This window comes from Sinocyclocheilus grahami, unplaced genomic scaffold, assembly GCF_001515645.1.
Source record: "Sinocyclocheilus grahami isolate Dianchi unplaced genomic scaffold, SAMN03320097.WGS_v1.1 scaffold219.1, whole genome shotgun sequence".
Lineage (NCBI taxonomy): Eukaryota > Metazoa > Chordata > Actinopteri > Cypriniformes > Cyprinidae > Sinocyclocheilus > Sinocyclocheilus grahami.
Window position 1 is genome coordinate 2211897 of NW_015505398.1, and position 20808 is coordinate 2232704.

At 37.6% G+C, this 20808-nt stretch overlaps 1 protein-coding gene across 1 annotated transcript in view; it reads right to left on the reverse strand.

The window, feature by feature from the left end:
• LOC107596474 (collagen alpha-5(IV) chain-like) overlaps positions 1-19755 on the reverse strand; it is a 72216-nt gene extending 52461 nt beyond the window's left edge. Inside the window, exon 1 of the mRNA XM_016287220.1 lies at positions 19512-19755. Within this exon, the coding sequence (XP_016142706.1) occupies positions 19512-19589 (78 nt within the window). The 5' untranslated portion in view covers positions 19590-19755. The remainder of the gene's footprint in view (positions 1-19511) is intronic.
• Between the last annotated feature and the right edge of the window lie 1053 nt (positions 19756-20808).

The following is a 20808-nucleotide window of genomic DNA, read 5'->3' on the forward strand; positions in this document are numbered from 1 at the left end:
GTATTCCCTTAAAGGAATCTATTCCTGATTCCAAGCCTTGAGCTCTACCCCGGGCCCAGGAGTCTGGCCCTAACAGGTAAGTATTTGGGGTATGTAGCCTAGGCCTTTGGCCGTAGGGAATAACGTCACTGACAGCCATCTAACGTCCCAGGGGCGACTCCCATAGCAATATGGTAGAGTTGGTACTTAGTGCTCGCCATGGTTCTGGCATGCACTCCCCTCAGCATGGTGGCGTGGGTATACCGTTCCCCATAGCGACCCCTAGAGGACGCAGTGTCTCGTTCCCTACTCAGGGAACCATGGTTACATAAGTAACCTGAGACGTACCCTTTCATGGGAACTTCGAACTGCGTCCTCTAGGTTTCTTGCCATGCTGCGGACACAAGCTTCAGACGAAGAAGTGAATGATGTGTGCTCCCGGCGCCTATTTATACTATAGTCGCACCGGTAGTGATGTGATGGCTGTCGCCGGCCAATGAGTTGGTGTTTTTTCAATGTATGCTTCAAACACGGGTCACGACGAGGCGTCTCCCATAGCGACCCCTAGAGGCGCAGTGTCTCATTCCCTACTCAGGGAACCATTGTTACATAAGTAACCTGAGACGTTTTCTATTTTAATATATTTTTAAATTGTAATTTATTCCTGAATTTTCAGTAGCCATTACTCTAGTCTTCAGTGTCACATGGTCCAAAAAACATTGCATATTATTACCTATGCTTAATATTTCTTAATATTACAGTTGTTTTTGATCAGCTTAATGCATCCTTGCTGAAAAGTATTCATTTATTAAAAAATATACTGACCCTAAACTATTGAATGGTAGTGCATCAAACATGAGCCAACAATAGTTGCTAGTAAGTGTGGAAAAGTAGAGGAAAGTTTTTTTGGGGAATAGATTTTGTAAGGGAAACTTTACATTTTTCTTTTGTCAATTTAGCTCAAAGGGAATCATTTAAGATTTTAAAGGGAATTTGGACAGAATCACTGTTTTACGATTCATTGAACGAACCATATGACATCAATTCTGCAATGGATATTTATATCCAAAATATAGTGAAAACACTATTAATTAGTACAGTAACAAGATCGGCAGTTTAAGACATTAACTTGTGAGCACAAAACATGAGATACTTCTCTTTTCAATATAAATGAGGCTTTATTGGATAAATCTAAGACATATAAACTAATCTAACACATAAACACACGCATTCACACAAGTTACAGAAAGAGAGAAAGTGAGGAAATAATTAGTTTAAAGAGAATGAAAATGTGAAATCCCAAGTTTACAGGAATATGTGCAATTGCATAGATCTGAACAACCATCAATCGCTTAATTAACCCTCGCACTGAGTTCCTCAATGAGGTTACAATTTATAATAAATGCACCAGTTCAGCTAGGTACAACGCGTTGCGTTGCCTGAACAGGGGGTTCCGTTTGTTGTGGTCCTTGCAGAACAGGGGGTTTCCCACGGTCGCTGATTGGCTGGAAGTTCAGTCTTGGGGAAGCCAGTGGTTGGGCGTTGGCTGACGACACGGAGTTGTGGTTGAAGCCTGAGTATTTAAACTGGGCTTTTGGACACCTCCCAAATGGTGTTTTGACCAATTAGATGTCGTCTTTGCTCGGGGTGTTGTATATTTCTCCTCCCCATTCATAAACCAAATGTTATCTTATCAGTCACATGGTCCGAGTTTTTCCCGCTCTTGCAGAGTATAATTTTGGACATGATTTCTATAACAAGAATATGATACATTTGACAAAGAATTGATTGGAAGAAACGTTTCACGCAAGAAGATTCAACCACATACATACCCAACATGAATATAATCCTGTAAACTATTCAATAGTTATTCAAAATACATACACAATAAATGATTAAGACCTGATAGTCTGATGTGTGGGTTGATATGATATGGAGTTATGCATAGAAATGATTAGTTGCTCACCAGTCCTTTTAGTGTCATTTAGATGCATATTTACATGGAAATGCAGTTTCTGTGCCATTCTCTGAACATTAGGACATGTTCTGTGACTGTATAAAGACCAGAGGTTAAGAGGTCTCTCATAAGGAATTTCAGTCTGTTCTCTGTCGTCGAGGTGGGGGAAGCCAATCCAAAGAGCTCGTGATTGCTATCACTGGTAACCATGTGATGGTCACGCCGTGCATCTCTTTTGACCATTAATCTTAATTACTTGTCCCCAAAATTGACAATCTCCTTGGAATTGTCAATAAGTGTTATTTTGTTTAAATGCTATGAGCTACTCAAAGCTGCTAGTTGGTTCAGGCTTGTGGCGCCAGTATCTGATTTACGATATCCTGTGTCTTGGGCTTCTGTGGAATTCGGCTCCTCGTGTTTCAACTGTTCTTTATCAAATTTTACATTGTCTGATTCGGTCTGATACCCTACAATTTTAATGGTGGTGTTGACAAATGTTTTTGGATGTCTAGACTCTAGAGGGTAGAGTTTAGATCTACAGAAAGATCAGATGCAGACAAGTTATGCTCTCTGAGTCTATGGACAGATGGGGAGATGAACAGGGCCACTCTGTGGAGAACATTAAGTAGTGCAACAATTCATCCACAAAGGGAATGAGCAGATTCCAGTCTAGGGCTCGGTGGATCAGAGGTCCCCAACCACCGGGTCGCAGCCCACTACCGGGCCGTGGATGAATTGCTACCGGGTCGCAAGAACGTTCTGGGAAAAATGTCAAAAATCACAGTTCTCATAAAGTTGAACAGAAACACACTGAAAAGCTATTTTTTCTCCAGGCACCATTCAGCAATAACAGTAAGAATAACACATTTCACTGCATTCCTTTTCCACAGTCACTGCTGGATTTCAAGACTTCAAGGTCCATGGGATGAGAAAACAGAAAAAAGATATCCCAAGAGAATCTCTTCTTAAACATGTTTTTAGGCTACAACTCTTTTGAATCTAATGAGCCAGAAAGCACCTCCTTCTGATGTCCTGCAATGGTTCTTCCCTGGAATTATTTTATTCCTATTCCTGTGGTCTAAGAAAAGAATGACCTTTGACCTCTACCAATTAACCAGCTAAGGCCGAGTGGCTCATGTGGGGGTGGGTGAGGTAAAAAACATGCATGGGGTTCAAATGTTCACTAAGGTGATGCCAGAAAACCATCATATTGCACTGGTGATCTCTTTAAACTCCTTGTACTCTGAAAATGACAACAAACTCAGTATGTCCCTCAATCATTGAGAAGCTTTTCCAAGGGGAAATCCACAGAGGTATAAGTTACAGAAAAGTCAATGTTTGGTTTGAGGTGTATTTTAACAGATATTCACTTTCATGCTCAATCTAGTATTGGTCATTTAATATTCACTTTACTGTTCAAAAGTTTGGGCTCTACAATTTTTTTTATTTACTATTATATTAATTGTAAAAAAAAAACAATAGGCCTACTTTTATTCAGAAAGGACCCATTAAATTGATTAAAAGGGTCATATGATGCTGCTAAAAAGAACAGTATTTTGTGTATTTGGTGTAATGAAATGTTTTTATGCGGTTTAAGGTAAAAAAAAACACATTATTGTCCACATACCGTACATTATTATTTCTCCTCTATGCCCCGCCTTTCTGAAACGCGTCGATTTTTACAAAGCTCATCGGTCTGAAAAAGCGAGGTGTGCTATGATTGGCCAGCTATCCAGTGCGTTGTGATTGGCCGAATACCTCAAGCGTGTGACGGAAATATTACGCCCCTACCATACTGTGATGATGCCCTGTCAGGCCGGAGCGATGAATCAAAAACATGAAAGCCCATTATAAACGAGGCATTCGTTGCATCCAGTGGGGACATAATTATGGATTATAATGACTTATACTGTCTTTTTACGCGCTGCGTTGCATCACGACGCATAAACATAAAATCATGTCTGCATTTGTGATCGGAGAAATGACAAACAACAAGCCCTAATCTACGCTGCCCAAAAAACTCGCTTTAAATATAAAAAATATAAAAACTCTTTAAATATAAAAAAACGTACTTACAGTCTTTGAGTCAGAACAGCCGGCATTGTAGTCTACTCTTCCAGGATCAGTAAACAGTCCTCCATAAAATGTGCTGCACACATCTGAATATTTGGGTTGAAGTGTTCTGGAACAGTGTTGTAAATACAACTTAACCACTGATTTCTAGTCGTGTCCATTTTTGGAAGGCCAAACAAAGTATTTTCGCTTTCACAATGAAACACAGCGTCACACACGGCGGCCTAGAGTGAGCAGAGGCCGGGGGATAAAGTGAGGAACGGCTGGAAGGCTAGAGTAAGCAGAGGAGGTGGATTCGACGAAGGAGGAAGGCCAAAAATTATTTTGAACTTACTATTTATCCTGAGACAAATGCATCACAGTTTCCACAAAAAATATTAAGCAGCACAACTGTTTTTAATATTGATAAAAAATAAGAAATGATTTGAGCACAAAATTTAATAATTAGGGGGAGGAAGATGGCGTCGTAGAGCGGACACACATTTTGGCGAGCTCCCGTGACATATATATTATATATATCATATATATAGTTCAAATATTCGGTTTAATATATATTTTCACTCAGTGAAATCATTCTACTTGGTTGGAGGGTTACTGTGCCATGTCTTTAGATAAATATTTTTTAAAAGGATCTGACAGAATGCCCAAAGCTAAGAAGATTGCGCCGAAAAGTTCTACTATCAGCGGCGTCGAGCAGGATGCTAATATGGACGAGGCGAGCATGAATAGTCGTGAGAAGGAAAGCTCCAACTCCAACTTTGCTCAAGCTTTGGACAAATTAACCGAAAACATTAAGAAGGTAATAGATGAGAAAGTGAATACTGTCCTATCCGCGATGAACGATCAGACAGTTCAGTTCCAGGCCTTGGTCGAGCGAGTGGGCGCGGCGGAGGAGCGGATCGCCGGTGTGGAAAATTCGACCGAATGCCTGCAAGCTATGGTGGCTGATCTTCAAAAAAAAGTGAGCGAAATGTCAGCGCATATCAACGATCTGGAGAATCGCGGGTGCTGGTGTAATTTGCGTCTACTCGGGTTGCCAGAGGGAACCGAAGGCAGTGATCCGGTGCGTTTCTTTGAAAAGTGGCTGCCCGATTACTTGAAGATTACAACTAAAGCAGGGCGGATCAAACTTGATCGTGCTCATCGCTCTTTGGTGCCTTTGCCAGGACCTGCGCAACGACCTAGACCTGTCATCATAAAGTTCCATAACTTTATGGACAAGCAGCGCATGTCGAACGCAGCTCGTCATGTTGGCACGGATTCCGAGAGGAGTGCTGACACAGGACCAAGGATTTCATTCTTCAACGATTATTCTGCAATGGTGATAAAGAAACGCAGAAGATGAAGATCGAATATGCCCTGCTGTATCCTGCAACTCTAAGGCTGACCATCAACGGGACAATGAAGCGCTTCGCCTCACCGGATGACGTGACCGCGTTCATTGACAGCCTGGGCTAGCGTGACAAACTTTCGCGGGTAGTTATGTGGTACATGAACAAAATAATTCACTGAGTGAAGAAGTTGTATCATGTTGCTGGGAGCTTGGTGAGATTTGTGTTTATCCTATGTTAAAGGTTGTGAGTGGTGTTTGGGGGGGTAGGCAGTTGCCTACAGAAGAAAAGAGTAAGAATAGTCCTTCCTGCATGTTTGGCAGGTTTGTTCCCTTGTATAGCTTTCTGTGTTTTATTGGTATTTTATTTTATTTTTGTTCAAAGCTCAGATTTCTGAAGGGTACACTTACAGGAATATATTTTGTGATTATCTGTATTATGTATCCACTGATTGTCTGTACAGTTTTTAATGTCTAGAGTGCTTAGGATTTGTACTTGGAATATTCAAGGTATCCATAATCCTGTAAAACGAAGAAAGATACTTACTTTTTTGAAAAAAGGAAATATCGAAATTGCTCTTTTACAAGAGACTCATTTGAGTGATGTAGAACATTTCAAATTACAACAGGGTGTTTTTGGGCACACATATTTTTCATCTTTACATCTAGAAGTAGAGGTGTTGCTATTCTCATTAAGCGTAATTTACCATTCAAAGTTTTAAACTGTATTAAAGATAGGGACGGTCGCAATATTATTAATGTGTGGCAAGGTAAAACTATTCTCATACTAAATATATATTATGCTCCAGCTCATCCATCTGACTTTGTTACTAAAGTGTTTTTGGACATGATTGCCAGGCCATCAGATATAACTATTGTTGGGGGAGATTTTAATTGTGTAATGAATCCTCTTGTAGATAGGTACCCACATAGCTCTGCATCTCTAACTGCTCAGGCGCGACTATTCTATACAGTGGAGACTTAATATTGCAACCCTTTCTTCTGAATTTAATCTTTTTTATCTATTAATTCTTTATCCACAGATAATCCATCTTTATTATGGGAAACCTGTAAAGTTTATGCAAGAGGGCTAATTATTTCATATACTTCCTCCAAAAAACATCAAAGAATGGCGAATCAAAGGGCCTTGGAAGCTCAGTTATTGGTTAAAGAAAAAATGTATAATAGATCTCCTTCAGCAGATTTACTGAAAGAATTACAAGCAGTTAGAGCAGCTCTAGATTGTCTTCTCACTGTGGACGCATAGAAGAAAATATGATACTCAAAACAAACATTTTATGAGCACGGAGACAAGCCTGGGAAATTTCTAGCATATATTGCCAAACAACGTGCAGCATCCCAGTATATTGCTACAATTGTTGATTCTGATGATAATATTTTCCATGATCATAAGAATATTAATAATTCATTTAGGGATTTTTTTATAAATCTCTATTCTTCTGAGAAAACAAGTGACCATCTCAAAGAAATGGTTGACTTTTTTCTGAGATTAATCTTCCAACCATTTCAGTTACACAAAAATAATTTCTCAATGGCCCTATTACTAGACAGGAGGTTCTTAATGCTATTAATGCTCTAAAGAATGGTAAATCACCAGGGCCAGATAGGTTTTGTGGAGAGTTCTTTAAGGCGTTTCAAGAGTTGCTAGCAGACCCATTGCTTAATATGTTTAATTATTAGTTTGTGGTTAAATAATTACCAAAGACCCTTGGAGAAGCTTATATCTCGCTTATATTAAAGAAAGGCAAAAATCCTGACATATGTTCTTCTTACAGGCCAATTGCATTACTGAATGTTGACCGGAAATTGCTTTCTAAAATTTGAGCAATGCGCCTTGAAAAAATTCTGCCTACGATAATTGGGACTGATCGAACAGAATTTATACAAGGTAGAAATTCATCTGATAATATTAGACGCCTTTTAAATGTTATTTACACCTTTAAAGTGAAATCCATAGATGGGCTAGTACTTTCTTTGGATGCGGAGAAGGCATTTGATCGGATTGAATGGTCCTATCTTTTTTTTGTTTTGGATAAATTTGGCCTAGGTAAAAATGTTGTGCAGTGGATCAGAGTGCTGTATACAGACCCATGTTCTGCTGTATTAACGAATGGCTTTAGATGAGATTATTTTCCTATGCATAGAGGCACTAGGCAGGGTTTCCTATGCATAGAGGCACCTCTAGGTTTCGTCTATTTGGGTATTTCTATCTCTACATCTTTGAAGCTGATGTATGAATCTAATTTTGTTCCTTTATTTGATCAAATACGGCAGGATTTAGAACGTTGGAATTCCTTGCCAGTGTCTTTGCTGGGTTGGATAGCACTCTTAAAGATGATTGTGTTACCCAAATTGTTATATCCTATTCGAATGGTTCCGATACTGTTTTCAAATAGGGCATTAAAGGGCCTGAATAGCTGGATGACTTCTTTTATATGGAGTAAATGCAAACCTAGATTAAAATTATCAGTACTTTATCTGCCAAGTTCTATGGGGGGGCTGGATTTTCCAAATATTAAGATGTATCAGTTAAGTTCCCACCTGAGATACATTGCAGAGTGGGTTAGGAATGATTCTTCCTATACTTGGTTAGATATTGAATCCTCCTTTTCACAATTTCCTTTAAGAGCTCTTCTTTTTGTTAAGAGCTTTCAAAACATAAAAGAGATATATGATAATCCAATTATAGTTAATACTCTGAAAGCATGGAGATCAGTCTGTAGGCTTAGGTAGATCTAAATTGACTTCTTTCTTTACTCCAATATTAAACAATCCTGATTTCACCCAAGGAATTTTGGATGATGGATTTAAACGTTGGTGTAATTTGGGACTTATTAGGCTTGGGGATATGTTTTCAGATAATAAATTAATGTCATTTGTGGCGTTAACTCAGAAGTACCAGTTGTTCAAACACGATTTTTTTCCATTCCTCCAATTGAGACATTATATTACTAATAACACAACACTTGTTAGAAATTGTGAGATATCTTCTATTGAGAGGTTATTATTTTTATCATCGGGAAAAATGTCTTTGGGTAGATTTTATGGTGCTGTGTTCAATTTCTTCTGCTGATACACTGACAATTAAAACTAAATGGGAGGAAGAGTTAGCTACTGATATTGATGATGAAACATGGGATGACATTTGGTCTTATGCTAAGAGAATATCTGTTTGTGCACGTACAATCGAAATACAATTTAAAATCATACACAGACTCCATATTTCTCCTAACCCCTCTCTATCGCCTATGTGTTTAAAATGTAAAACTGAAGTAGGCACTTTAACGCATTGTCTGTGGTCATGTAACAGGCTGCAAAGGTATTGGTGTTTGGTGCTGGGGGAAATGGAAAAGATATGTAGTTGGATTTTGACCCAGTCTCATTGGTATTGGGTATACCTAATAAATGCACTGTTTCATTTGCTAACAAGAAATTGTATAATATTCTCTCCTCATCTTCGCCCTATTATACTACCAGGTATATTGTAATTGTATAACTGTCTGGACATTTAACTTTTTTGCCCTATTCATTTTTTTCCCTTCTTTCCCTAATCTGTTATATATGGGGTAGTCCTGTTTTATTTAATAATCTGAGCTATGTGTGTGTGTTTTTTTAGTTTTTAGTTTTGGTTTGTTTCTTTTGGGTGATGCCTTGTTATTTTTGTATTACAGTGAAAAAAAATAAAAAATAAAAATAATAATAATAATTAAATTAAACTACATTATTATATTATAATACATAACAGCTATTTAAATAAATAATCAAGTAGGATTATTCCAGAAACATTATATACTAATTATTATTAATAATATTAATATAAACTGCTGTAGTATTATTATTATTGGTTTTATTATTATTATTAGACAATAAAAATTAAACAAAAAGTGAGAATCTGTCATATCAGTTACTTAACAGGTATTGGTATCTGCCATAAAAACACTTAGATCTATCTCACCAAGAACCCCATATCTTACATAACATTGCACGCAAATGGCATACAATGACAGATAATAATGTTTCTGAATCAGATCGGCTATAGGATTCATCACAAAAGAGTGCTAAAATGGTGAAATCAGGACAGTGATGCATGGTTGTCACATTGTGCGTACCTTCTGTGGTGGACTAGATTTAAAACAGTACACGCACAAGTGCTCCTGATAAGGAGGATAAAGACATCTCCCACACACATCGACAGAGTTTGGGTTTGGGATCTCACACAGGTTCTCAGATAGCAGGGGAGGCTTTTGAGCCATTACTCCTACACCTAATCTGGGATGTATCAAACAAATAAAGTTTGGTTACTGAATTCAAAATGAGAAGGTTTGACATTAATAAGCGGCAATGCAGTGTTTGTGTCTAAAACACATTTTGCTGAAATCATACATTAGCAATGCCTGACTTTCTATGAATTGCTGGACATTTGTGTCCACATGACTGACTGAACCGGTAAAGCTCTTATCAAATTCCCAAAACACACAAGTTTTCCAAGAGAAAGAGAAATTGGCAGTAAAATGTCTGAGAAGGCACGATATTTACAATCTAATCTCTACTTGTTTAAAACTCAACTATGTCAACATCTCCAGGTGCACCGAATGTAATTGTAATGTAATGTAACGTAACAAACAGCATTCTCTCTAAATATTTGCAGATCAGCATTGAACAGTTTATGCACCTTTCACCGCTAGAGGACACAAAGAGGGTTACTGTATATAACTGCAATGGTCAATAGTTATAGACTGCTATATAGCCTAAGTAACTCCTCTTTTGGAATCAGCTTTCATTTGTAATATCGGAGTAATAGTGAAAAGAAAAACTAAAATTACAGTGACATTCGCAGAGCGGGGATCACAGCATAGACGTGGACTGGCACTCCAATGATTGTAAGACAAGTTCTCACCTGAACTATAATTTGGAGATCTAATTATATCCCTAACAGAGCGTGTTCAAACCTGCATGCCATATCCAGCTTGCATATGAATCTAAAACTGCAGGGCTCAAATTAATTAAGCCTTGAAGCACTTTTGTCATACAGCAGTTTGTTTAAGCACTGCAATAGCTGTAGCTTTCGGCAAACCTTTTTATTTAAAAGATGATATTTTGAACACATTACGTATAATACTGTGTTCAAATTTTGTTTTGATGTTTTTTTTTCTCTCCCATTGACAAAGTCTTCAAAAAAATCCTGTGTTGTCACAAGGCAAGAGGAGGATAGATAGATAAAATGCCACAGATGCCAGAGCATTGTTGGAAAAGCATTGCAATGCCAAGGAAAACAAGATAACATTTCGCAGTAAATTTGTATATTTATTTAAAAAATGAATGACTTCTTGGCAAATATCCACATTCATAAAATAAATCATTAAAAAAATGCCGCTTCATAATTTCCATTAAATTAAAATCTAGAAGACAAATTGAATTTCTTTCTTTCTTTTTTTTTTGCTAATCTAAACAGCTATGTTTGTTTGAGATCTAAAGCATCATCTGATTTACTTTTTACTGGAAACAGAGCAAACATTAGCCGCTCTTCACATGCACATCCACACACTGAAACACGGCTGCTCAGAGTTATACAGGGGAGCCACTACTGCCTCCATCCACCACTAATAGCAGAAGCAGATGGGAGTGAAAAAGAGGCAAAGAAAATGGGGAGCTGACAATCACCCAAAAGTTGAAAAGCAAGGGTGTGTATGACATAAAAAGTAAATGTGTTTGCTGTTTAGGGAAGGGGCATATGACTCTAGCTCTCTAAAGCTGTAAAACTGATACATGTTGAAACAAGATCTTTTGTCACTCATTTTTGAAAAAGACATTGAAGAAACATGCACACACATCTCTATCTGACAAAAGCTATATAATTACAACTTTGTTTTAAAGCAGGCTAGACACAGCTAGACACTAGCATATTACAATGTCTGTCTCGCACAGACTGTCTCACTCCCATCTCAATGGCCTGGATGAAATGCTTTTTCACTTTTATAATAACACTGGAGCTAATTTAGATAGATTTACATAGTGTGTCAGAGGAATGGATGGCTCACTCCTTAAGGTCTTTGATTACATTAAAGGTCAACTTTAGTGTGATTACAAGTTTAGACTTGATACTGTAATTCCAATGCAGTGTGTAGAAATACGAATAAAATCCCATGACAACCTATACTTACAGTTTTTCTCAGTGGCTTTGGTGCAATTCTCAGATCAGAAATGAAATTCTCAAAACTACTTGTTCAACCTCCACATCATCCAGTCACTATCATAAAAGCAGTTTCTCATTCTTTTGAACAAGTTGCAATTGCTTTGGTACATTCAGGCAAATGATTATGCACATTTGTGAAGAGAATGTAGATCAACCAATTATAAACCAGTTCTCTGAGGTAGCTCAAAGGTGCATCTCATGAACCTTCAATTGGAAAGCATATATAGACAGAGGACAACACAAGAGTTACAAATTCTGACAATGGATGAACATCTAGGAAATGATCAGGATCAACAGCTGAGAGGAAGACGAGGAGTAAGAATGCATGGTGGAAGGTAGGCTTGCCGCGATAGACGGTGTTGACGGTGACGGTGACGGTGACGGTGTTAAGCCGCAACACCGGTTACGTCACTATTTATTTGTTTATATATATATATATATATATATATATATATATATATATATATATATATATATATATAAAATACATGTTTACCTAGCCTATTTCCAGCTTTGTATACCTATTTAAACTTTATGTAAGTTATTTGTTATTTTATATTAGGCATAGCCTGCCCTTTAGCATGGTGTATTTTTATTTGTTTTGTTAATAAAAGTTCTATGTTTTATATATAGACTAAAGTGAGTTTGACGTTGTATTTTGTTGTTGCATTCAAGCAATTGATGCCGAACTGCCACTAATTCGAAAGTGAAAGTAAAATGTGCATGGCGCTTTTAAGCTATTTAAAAGCGAAGGAAAGCAAGGAAAATAGGGAAAATTCAAACTAACTAAAAACTAACAATTGCTTTATGCCAAATTGCTGCTATTTGAAAGTGAAAGTAAAATGCGCACGCCGCTTTTATAAGCTATTTAAAAGCGAAGGAAAGTGAGAAAAAGAGGGAACGCCCCCGCCCCCACGGTGCTACCGGTATTACCGGTGTTGTCACACGTCGATTAGTGGAAGGGTACAGACTCAGAGGCAAAACAGGAAGAGGCAGAAGAGGCCAAGGACATAAGTGCGTATCAGATGAAACAAGGGTCACTATTGTGGACCATGTTATCCATCATGGCTTACAATGGCTGAGGTGAGTTTCCTGTTTTTGTATTCCTACTAATCCTACAAATTTTGTATTCTCACTTTTGTGCCCATATTCTTTTTCTTTTCTATATCACAATGACGTTGAATTGTCTGCTAAATGACTAAATGTAATCTTGCTCTCATCACAACTACATTAATGAAACCATTATTAAGAAACTTTGTTAAAACAAAAAGTGCTAGAGAGACCGAATCAACAAAAGAGATACATAAAAAGAGAACATAAAAAGAAGACGAAGGAGAGCTGATGACTACATCAGTAGTCATTGCAACATCAGCTAGTTGATGTAAACACATATGCACATAGACAGCCTGTTTTCTTGGTCTTAAGCTGGGGCCTAAGTGTCTCTGAAGATACTTTCGCTACATATACAGTACATTCCTATAGATAAAGACAAGTCCAATTAAGACTGCCCTGTTTTTTTCTTCTTCTGGAAACGTGCTAGTTATTAAACTTGGATATGATTAATGTGCCTATTGCCCACCTAAGTAATCACGTCATTCAGCTCAACTCTACCAACATGTATTTGTAGTTTACACAAGCAGGCGGCAACACTGCTATCAAATCCATCAGGAATGATTCCCGTTTGTACTTCACTACTAGTCTTTGAACACTGAATCAGACATCCCTTATGTTTTTAATGTTTCTGATTTCAGATCACTTTTATTTGCACTCCACATGCCCACATGCCTCAAACACTTCTCCACAGCACTTTTGCAAATGGAGGGAAAAATTGGGAAATTCATCACAAAACTACAAATACATAGAACATCAGATCACATGCATTCCTTCACATTTTTTGCCCAAAAGAATTATATAAATGTGGACTTTATTCTGCTAAAGGAGGAATGCCCTGAAAGCTGGGCACTGGGAGTTGGCACATGTTCAATAGTTTCAAACCACAGGTATGGGCTTGAGCAGGTTTTCTATTTCAAACATGGCTGATGCCACTCTGATGGGGCAGGTATACATCAGGGGCTGTATTCACAAAACATCTTAAGGCTAGAAGATTTAGGAGAAACTCTTACAAATAATGGGCATGTCAGTCTAAATTTTAGGACTCAGATGTTAGGACTTAGGCATTTAATGCTAAAATCAGCTCCTAAATCTGTGAAAAGTTATGGGTAGACAAGAGGACTCCTAAGTCACTAAGACCAAATCACAAACCATCCTAAAATGGCTGTTGCCAGCAATCTGCCTCAGAACATATATATTTTAGAAACATTTCACAATAATTCCCCCTAATTGAATTGTGTACTTCTTTTCATGCACAAGTTAGGCAAGAAGTAAACCATAATGAGCCTTTATAGCCTATTCCACACTCAAGTGCACACATGAACCTTGCCGAAAGCACTGGCAAAAGAAATGACTATGAATGTTTTGGTAAAAAAATAGCAAGGAGATATTTTAATTATCTATGAATAAAATAGTGTTCTCTGAGTCAGTGTCTGCTGTGAAGATCAAGTTGACAATGCTGCCATCTCCACAGTACAGTGACGTACCTTTAGAGAGAAATGCACCTTGCCCTTTACCTATGCACCTTTGAATTATTTTGTTGAAAGGTAGAAATTTCTAGTTTTCTATAGACATATTGCTCATGCCTGTGTGGAAAGTAGACTATACGCTGAGATTCAGTTAATTTTTATGACTGCTATTTTTTTGGTATTTAGGAGAATTCTTAGTGCTAAGATAAAATGTTTTGTTAGTACGGTCCCCGGCAAATAACATTACACTCTGAAGTAAATAAAACACTCACGTACTATAAACTCCAAACATTACTCTGAAGGTTTCCTTCCCTTTTACATGAGCTTTTACAATAAAGGCATAGTTTACCCAAAAATGAAAAGAACACCAAAGATATTTTGAAGAATTTTGGTGACCGCGGACAAAAAAACACTGAGACATTTATCAAAATATCTTTTTTTATGTTCTACAGAAAAAAGAAAGTTATACATGTTTGGATTTGGGTAAGTACTATCCCTTCAAATGTTATACCAGCATATTATATGTGTTGACGCTGTGTTGATCCTCGACTTGATGTCCAATGTAAAGTGTGGGTCCTGGAACAAAACCATTTCAGAACTTCTGCTCTCTCATCTTATACAGAATGTTTGAAGAATTTATAGCAATGAAGCTATTATGGACATTTTTTGAGACGGCTATCATGTTTGCATAGTATTGGTAAATGAAATGACAAAGTATTAAATGAACTTTAAAAGTATGAAATGTAAATTCTAAGTTATTCGAAACATAATAACTTTGTTGTTCTCTAATGTGCTGGATCTGCTAAAAGCAATGTAATGTACTGCTTTCTGGTGCTTACGTCACCCTGCTCGTGACGTCTCGCTGCTCCATTGGACGGATTTGACACGTGCTTCAGAACGCGGTCACGCAAGGGCGTTCCCAAAGCGACTCGACGCAGCGTCTCGTTCCCTCGGGGAACCATGGTTACATACGTAACCTAGAGACGATTTCTGTAATGCACTAACCCAAAAATCCCTTTACGTGACTGCTTATCAAACAGAGAGAATGATAATGAAGGTGATGTCTGGAGCAACAATAGATGTTCTCTTGCTCCCATTCAAACTCTGACGAAACATGCCTCAGTCTCAGACTAAGATGAGAAGATATCTAAAGCAGACAAGCCTCTGCGCAAAAAGTCTTTATACTGTCCAGGTAACTTCTCTCTCTTTCAGTTTGATGACCTCTCCATCACTTAAACAAACACAGAGTGCATGCATGTGTTTGTATATGTGGTGTAAATTAGCCACCCACTGAAAAAGTTGCTATTTGCCAGTTTATTTAGGGTTTAGCGCTGTGGGGGGTGAGGCAGTGGGGGAAATAGAGATTGGGTGTGAGAGGAGGATCACTGTACAGCTAATCCTAAATGGTATTTGCATCTCTTTCTCACCACATTGTAAGTATAAGCACAGTACACACATGCCATTTAATCTATTAACACTCACCAGGCCTTCAACCAGCAATAGGTTAATTAATTTTGAATTTTGAAATCAAGTCTCCTGCTTGATCAAAAGATTTTGATCGAATCTCCTGCTTCTGTGATGTTTCTCCTGAGAAAAATACCTCAGTAATGGATCTTCATACAATACAAAACAGTAACTGGTACGTTTTCAGTTAGACTAAAATATGTAAAAAAAAAAAAAAAAAAAAAAACTATATTAAAAATATTATAATTTTAATGTTTAACAAATTATTAAGTCTGAGTGAAACTGAACTTTTAAAATGCATGCACGTTTACTTAACGTTTTAAACTGTGGTCAGATTTGCCAAGATATCAAAGTATCTTCCAAACTTCAATTATCTGAGCCATATGCTTCCTCTTCAGGAACTATGATCTTTGCTACAAAGACTATTAAAGAGCCTTTGACACATGAGGGCATGAAGTTCAGCATAAACACACTCCAGGTGACTCAGAATGTCTCTTCACAGTCTTGATACTAGCCTCTTAAAGAGATATTTCACCCCAAAATGAACCCGTTCAAAATAATTATTCGTTCGCGAACCGTACATCACTCAGCACCGTTTGCCTGATGCTATAGATTACAGGTAATCATATTGTAAATAATGTTCAGTTTCTTGCACAGACCAATCGCTTCACCTCAACCGCAGCTGCTGACTTTGATTTTAAGCATCATCAAGGACCACGGTTTTAGCTAAAAATCTTCTTTACTGTTCTACTGAATGGAAAAAGTCACCCTCATCTTGGATGGCCTGAGGGTGGGTCAATTAACAGCAATTTTTGGGTGAACTATCCCTTTAACTCGTGCAACTAGAAATCCAATTCTAGAAAACTCGACATAGTTTTTATAAAAATAGTTTTCTAGTGTGAGCTGTCATAGTGAGCATTGCAAGCGCTTGTGGGCCTGTTTTGAAATAAGTTTCTTGTATGGCTGCCTGTGCACATCTCGTGACTCTCTCTCTCTCCTGCAGGTGAGATAAGACTGGAATTTGCTTGTCCTCCAGGAGAGACAGAACTATCATGATCTGCCAACTTGGTACCCATATCCTGGCATGAGATTGCAGCAAAACCCAGGCACTCAGGGTAGATATCTCTGCACTGAATGGATGTTATGGCTGTGAACACAGATTACTGATGTTTGGGTTGACTTCATGGGTGTGTGTTTTTTTTTGATAGCTGGGGTGCTTCATCATTTGTGACTCTAGGGGTTTTGGTGGATTCTATTACACACACTGTGACACACACACACACAGACACGTGCAAAGGCACATCAGCATGTATGTGCATTACCATATTATGTATATAAAAGCAGATATGTACACATCCCAGCATGTAAGTGCGCTCACACACACATATCTGAAGCAGAACACGTACAGACGCCACACACACACACATACATGTTCATACACCTTGACCTGCACAGTGTATGGAGTCCCTCAAGTATGAAACGTTCAAAGCAGACCCCTATGGTTCAAGTTACCAACAAACTCTCTGACCTGGTGACTCCAGGTTCTGGCATCTCCAGAAGAATAAAAACCTAAAATATCATAGGTAATTAGAATTTTAGTTTGTAAATAAACAAAATAAAAATTACTGACTAAGGACATGTTTGTCTTTAACTTAAAAATCTGTTCTTTCATACTGCATTGGCTCCTCAAAAGGACATCTCTTAGTTAGATAGAGTGCCCCAACACCAAGTTTCCCAATATTTTGGTACTTTTTTTGATAATGTTATGGATAAATGGATTTAAACGGTCTTCACAAGCTGCACCTGCAATAAAGAGCTGCTTCATTGTTGACAAACGATAGAATACATTTGCAAGTTTTGTTACCTACAGTGGATTAATTATCCACCTCATCCAGCGCTCTTTTTGTTTTATGACTTATAAAGTATTCTGTTATGATGTGAGAAACAGCTACAAACGTTTCTATGCCAGAGTGAACTGTCTAAATGAATTAATCTGAGTCAATGAATGAATTAAACTATTTCAGACTTTTTTTTGCAAAACTAGACCAATTACATCAATATTTATTCCTTCACAAATCTGGCATCACTATTTCTGATTCTAAACAGACACATGACATGATTGCTAAAATATTACCAGACAAGGATTTATCAATAATAGTTTACTTGGACACAGCGGTATTATTGTCCCCATGTCCCAGTATAAGGGGTCTAGCAATGGCCCTGGTGTCCATCATGTTTCTAAACTAATTTGCCTTATTATTAACTCTTTCGTGAACAATGTCAGATTTACTAACGGTATCTTTGAAAAGCATCGAGCACAAGCCAAAGCAAGGAACTCTAGCCTCAAGGATATATCTATTTGTGACACATTATAAAACAAATGTTTCAAATTCGGAATTATTCTAAATAATCAGTGCCACACACTGTCTCCTTGATAATCCACATCAGGCAAACGCAGAGGCATACTGGACTGGGGGGTGGTATGTATAAACTGGCATTTTTTTACATCATCTTGAGGGGTTAAGAGGTTGTGTGAACAATAGGCTGTGGTTAGATTCACTTACTGAATAGACCTGAGGGTCGTGCAATCTTGGTCTCGGGGGATGGGTGGCACTCTATGTCTACATGCCTATCCTGATGGCTAGTAAACTCCTCTCTCTATGAATGACAGATGTCACCTTTCACCTTGTAAACTGAGAAAAAGAAATTGGGCGGATCCTTAGCAGTAAAATGAAAGAGCTCCAGAATTCTTATTGAGAATCAGAACAATTCAACAGCCAGTCATTGGGAAGGGAAGTGCAAACTACATTTACATTCCCTGTTGGGATTGGTGCACAACAACGCCCTTTGGGAAATGTAGGAACATGATGTGTTTTGTTGTAAGGTCACCACATGTGCTCTTCTGTCCCTGCTGTATCTGTACCTCTAGGACAGGTCCCTCCCTAAACATGTCCTCACCTGTCTGCCTCCTGCTACTGCCTACTCTGACAGTGGGACAATGAATCGGCCACATAGTGATGCCATATCTTTGTAAAATACAGGCATGCAAAGCATGTCAGATTGACCAGGCTCACTCTGTGGTGTAGAGGCTAAAAACACAGCAAAATTGTGCTCAATGAATGGGTTCATATGGAAATTTTACAAATGAGAACAATTATTCCTTATCATTTCACATCAAGTTTGTGATGAGTAAATAACTGGCATTTAATTTGGCAATAATGTCACATGTAATGTGCAAATATAAATACAGTGTCAGTAATCAGATTCCATTCGCTTATACCAGAAACATTTGTGCAAAAAATTGTTGGTGCAGATTAGAAACCACTGCAAAGAAAATATATTTAACATAACCACTGTGAGGTAACCAGTATGCAATATGAGAATGAGAATGGCTACATGTGTATTTATGAAAAAAACAAAAACTACTGATAATAACTACACAAGCAAAAAAATAAATAAGCAAACACAACAACAACAAAAATAAAAACAGAAAGATAGCCTATAATATTGACAAGAGTTACCAAAAAGTTCGAAACTTTACGATTATTATTAAATGATATCTTAAATAAAGTATATCCAACATTAATAATACATTTTAAAAGAGCATCCTACTTTTCTACATGCAGTTGGGTCTATTAAAATGTGATGCGCGTATATTTGCACTTGCACTCAATAAAGTAGAGGCAATCAAATATAACGGATTGTATTTGAACGATTGCAGATGAATATCCCATGTTTCAAGTCACATGTTCGCACTTGTTCTTAGCGATCTCAAGGAAACCAATACTTTCGTGTTATAAAGTAACCTGTGTTTATAAACATTAGCTAAAGCGTGTGTGCTTGATCCAAAGCAATGGCAACAGTTGTTTCACTTTAAGATGTAACTAAAAGAAGTAACAAGCAATGATTACTTACCGCAGACTCCGATTTGCGGGGCTCTGTACTTATAGTGACAAACACCAGTAACACCGCGCGGAGACCCTTTACGTTCATACTGATTTTCAAAGAATCTGCCCTCTTAACATTGACAGTTACAACTATGAACACTTATTGAACGTATCATATTCCTCCGTTAAGCTAGCTGCAGAACCAGCACGTTTTTTCCAAAAGTTATAGGGGAATTCTTGTAAAGTGTCAAGGCTGTCCAGTGCTGGCAGCGCTCGCAATAATGTAACCGTCACTTTACTGAATCCCCCTTAACCAGCTCACCGCACTACTTCATATCCCTCCGCCCAAAACCAGTCTAGATCCCCACAGACGTTACGCGTTTAAGTCATGGGAGGATGAAAAGTTACGTTTAAATGTCTTTTGATGCTTTTTTTGTTGGATAAATCATTAATAAAAACTATTTTGCTCACGGTTTCTTTCTTTTGATTTTATAAGGGGATTTGTTAGCGATGGCGGAGGACGCATCACAGACAAATATTGAAATTAAAACAAATATATAGGCTATTTGTATTCCTTTTTAGGCAATTATCAAACAGAAGGATGTAGCTATATATGCCAGCACAGAAAGGCTATATTATTTAAAGTTCACTTTTTTGCCCAATAGTTCCATTTGTTGCAGTTGCATTTGCTGAAATAAATAGAGATAGACTACATAGGAAGGTTTTAAAGTTAAAATTAGTCATTTGGCAGCCTATTACTGATTATTAATATTGAGTTAGACGTGCATTAATCTGTATGGAGTTAATTGAATCAACTCTGATCTGGGTTATGTGCAGTGTTGGGAAAAGTTACTTTTAAAAGTAATGCATTACAATATTGCGTTACTTCCCAAAAAAGTCACGAATTACGTTACTTAGTTACTTTATATTGGAAGTAATGCGTTACGTTACTTTTGCGTTACTTTCTAAATCTGGGCAGGGCTTGCTTGCTTGTTTTTCTATTTTTGGCAAATGTAAAAGCCCTTTCACACCAAAAGCCTCAGGCTGAAGGAAATGTAAATTCACGTCTGTACAGTAGAACGCAGCAGACGAAAGTTCAACACTCTTCAGCAATAAAAAAGAAGAAGAAATGTTAGCTTACCTTGTGTAATTTTTGCTTATTAGTATGGTTGAATTGGATCATCGAAGGTCAGCAGCAAATTTGTTAATAAAATGGGATTAAAAACATGTATTATTTAACATATTTAATTATTGCAGCTTTGCGTCATATTCTGAGTTGCTTGTAACTGTTTTAATTCATTTTGAGGAAAACTAAATCTTTAATT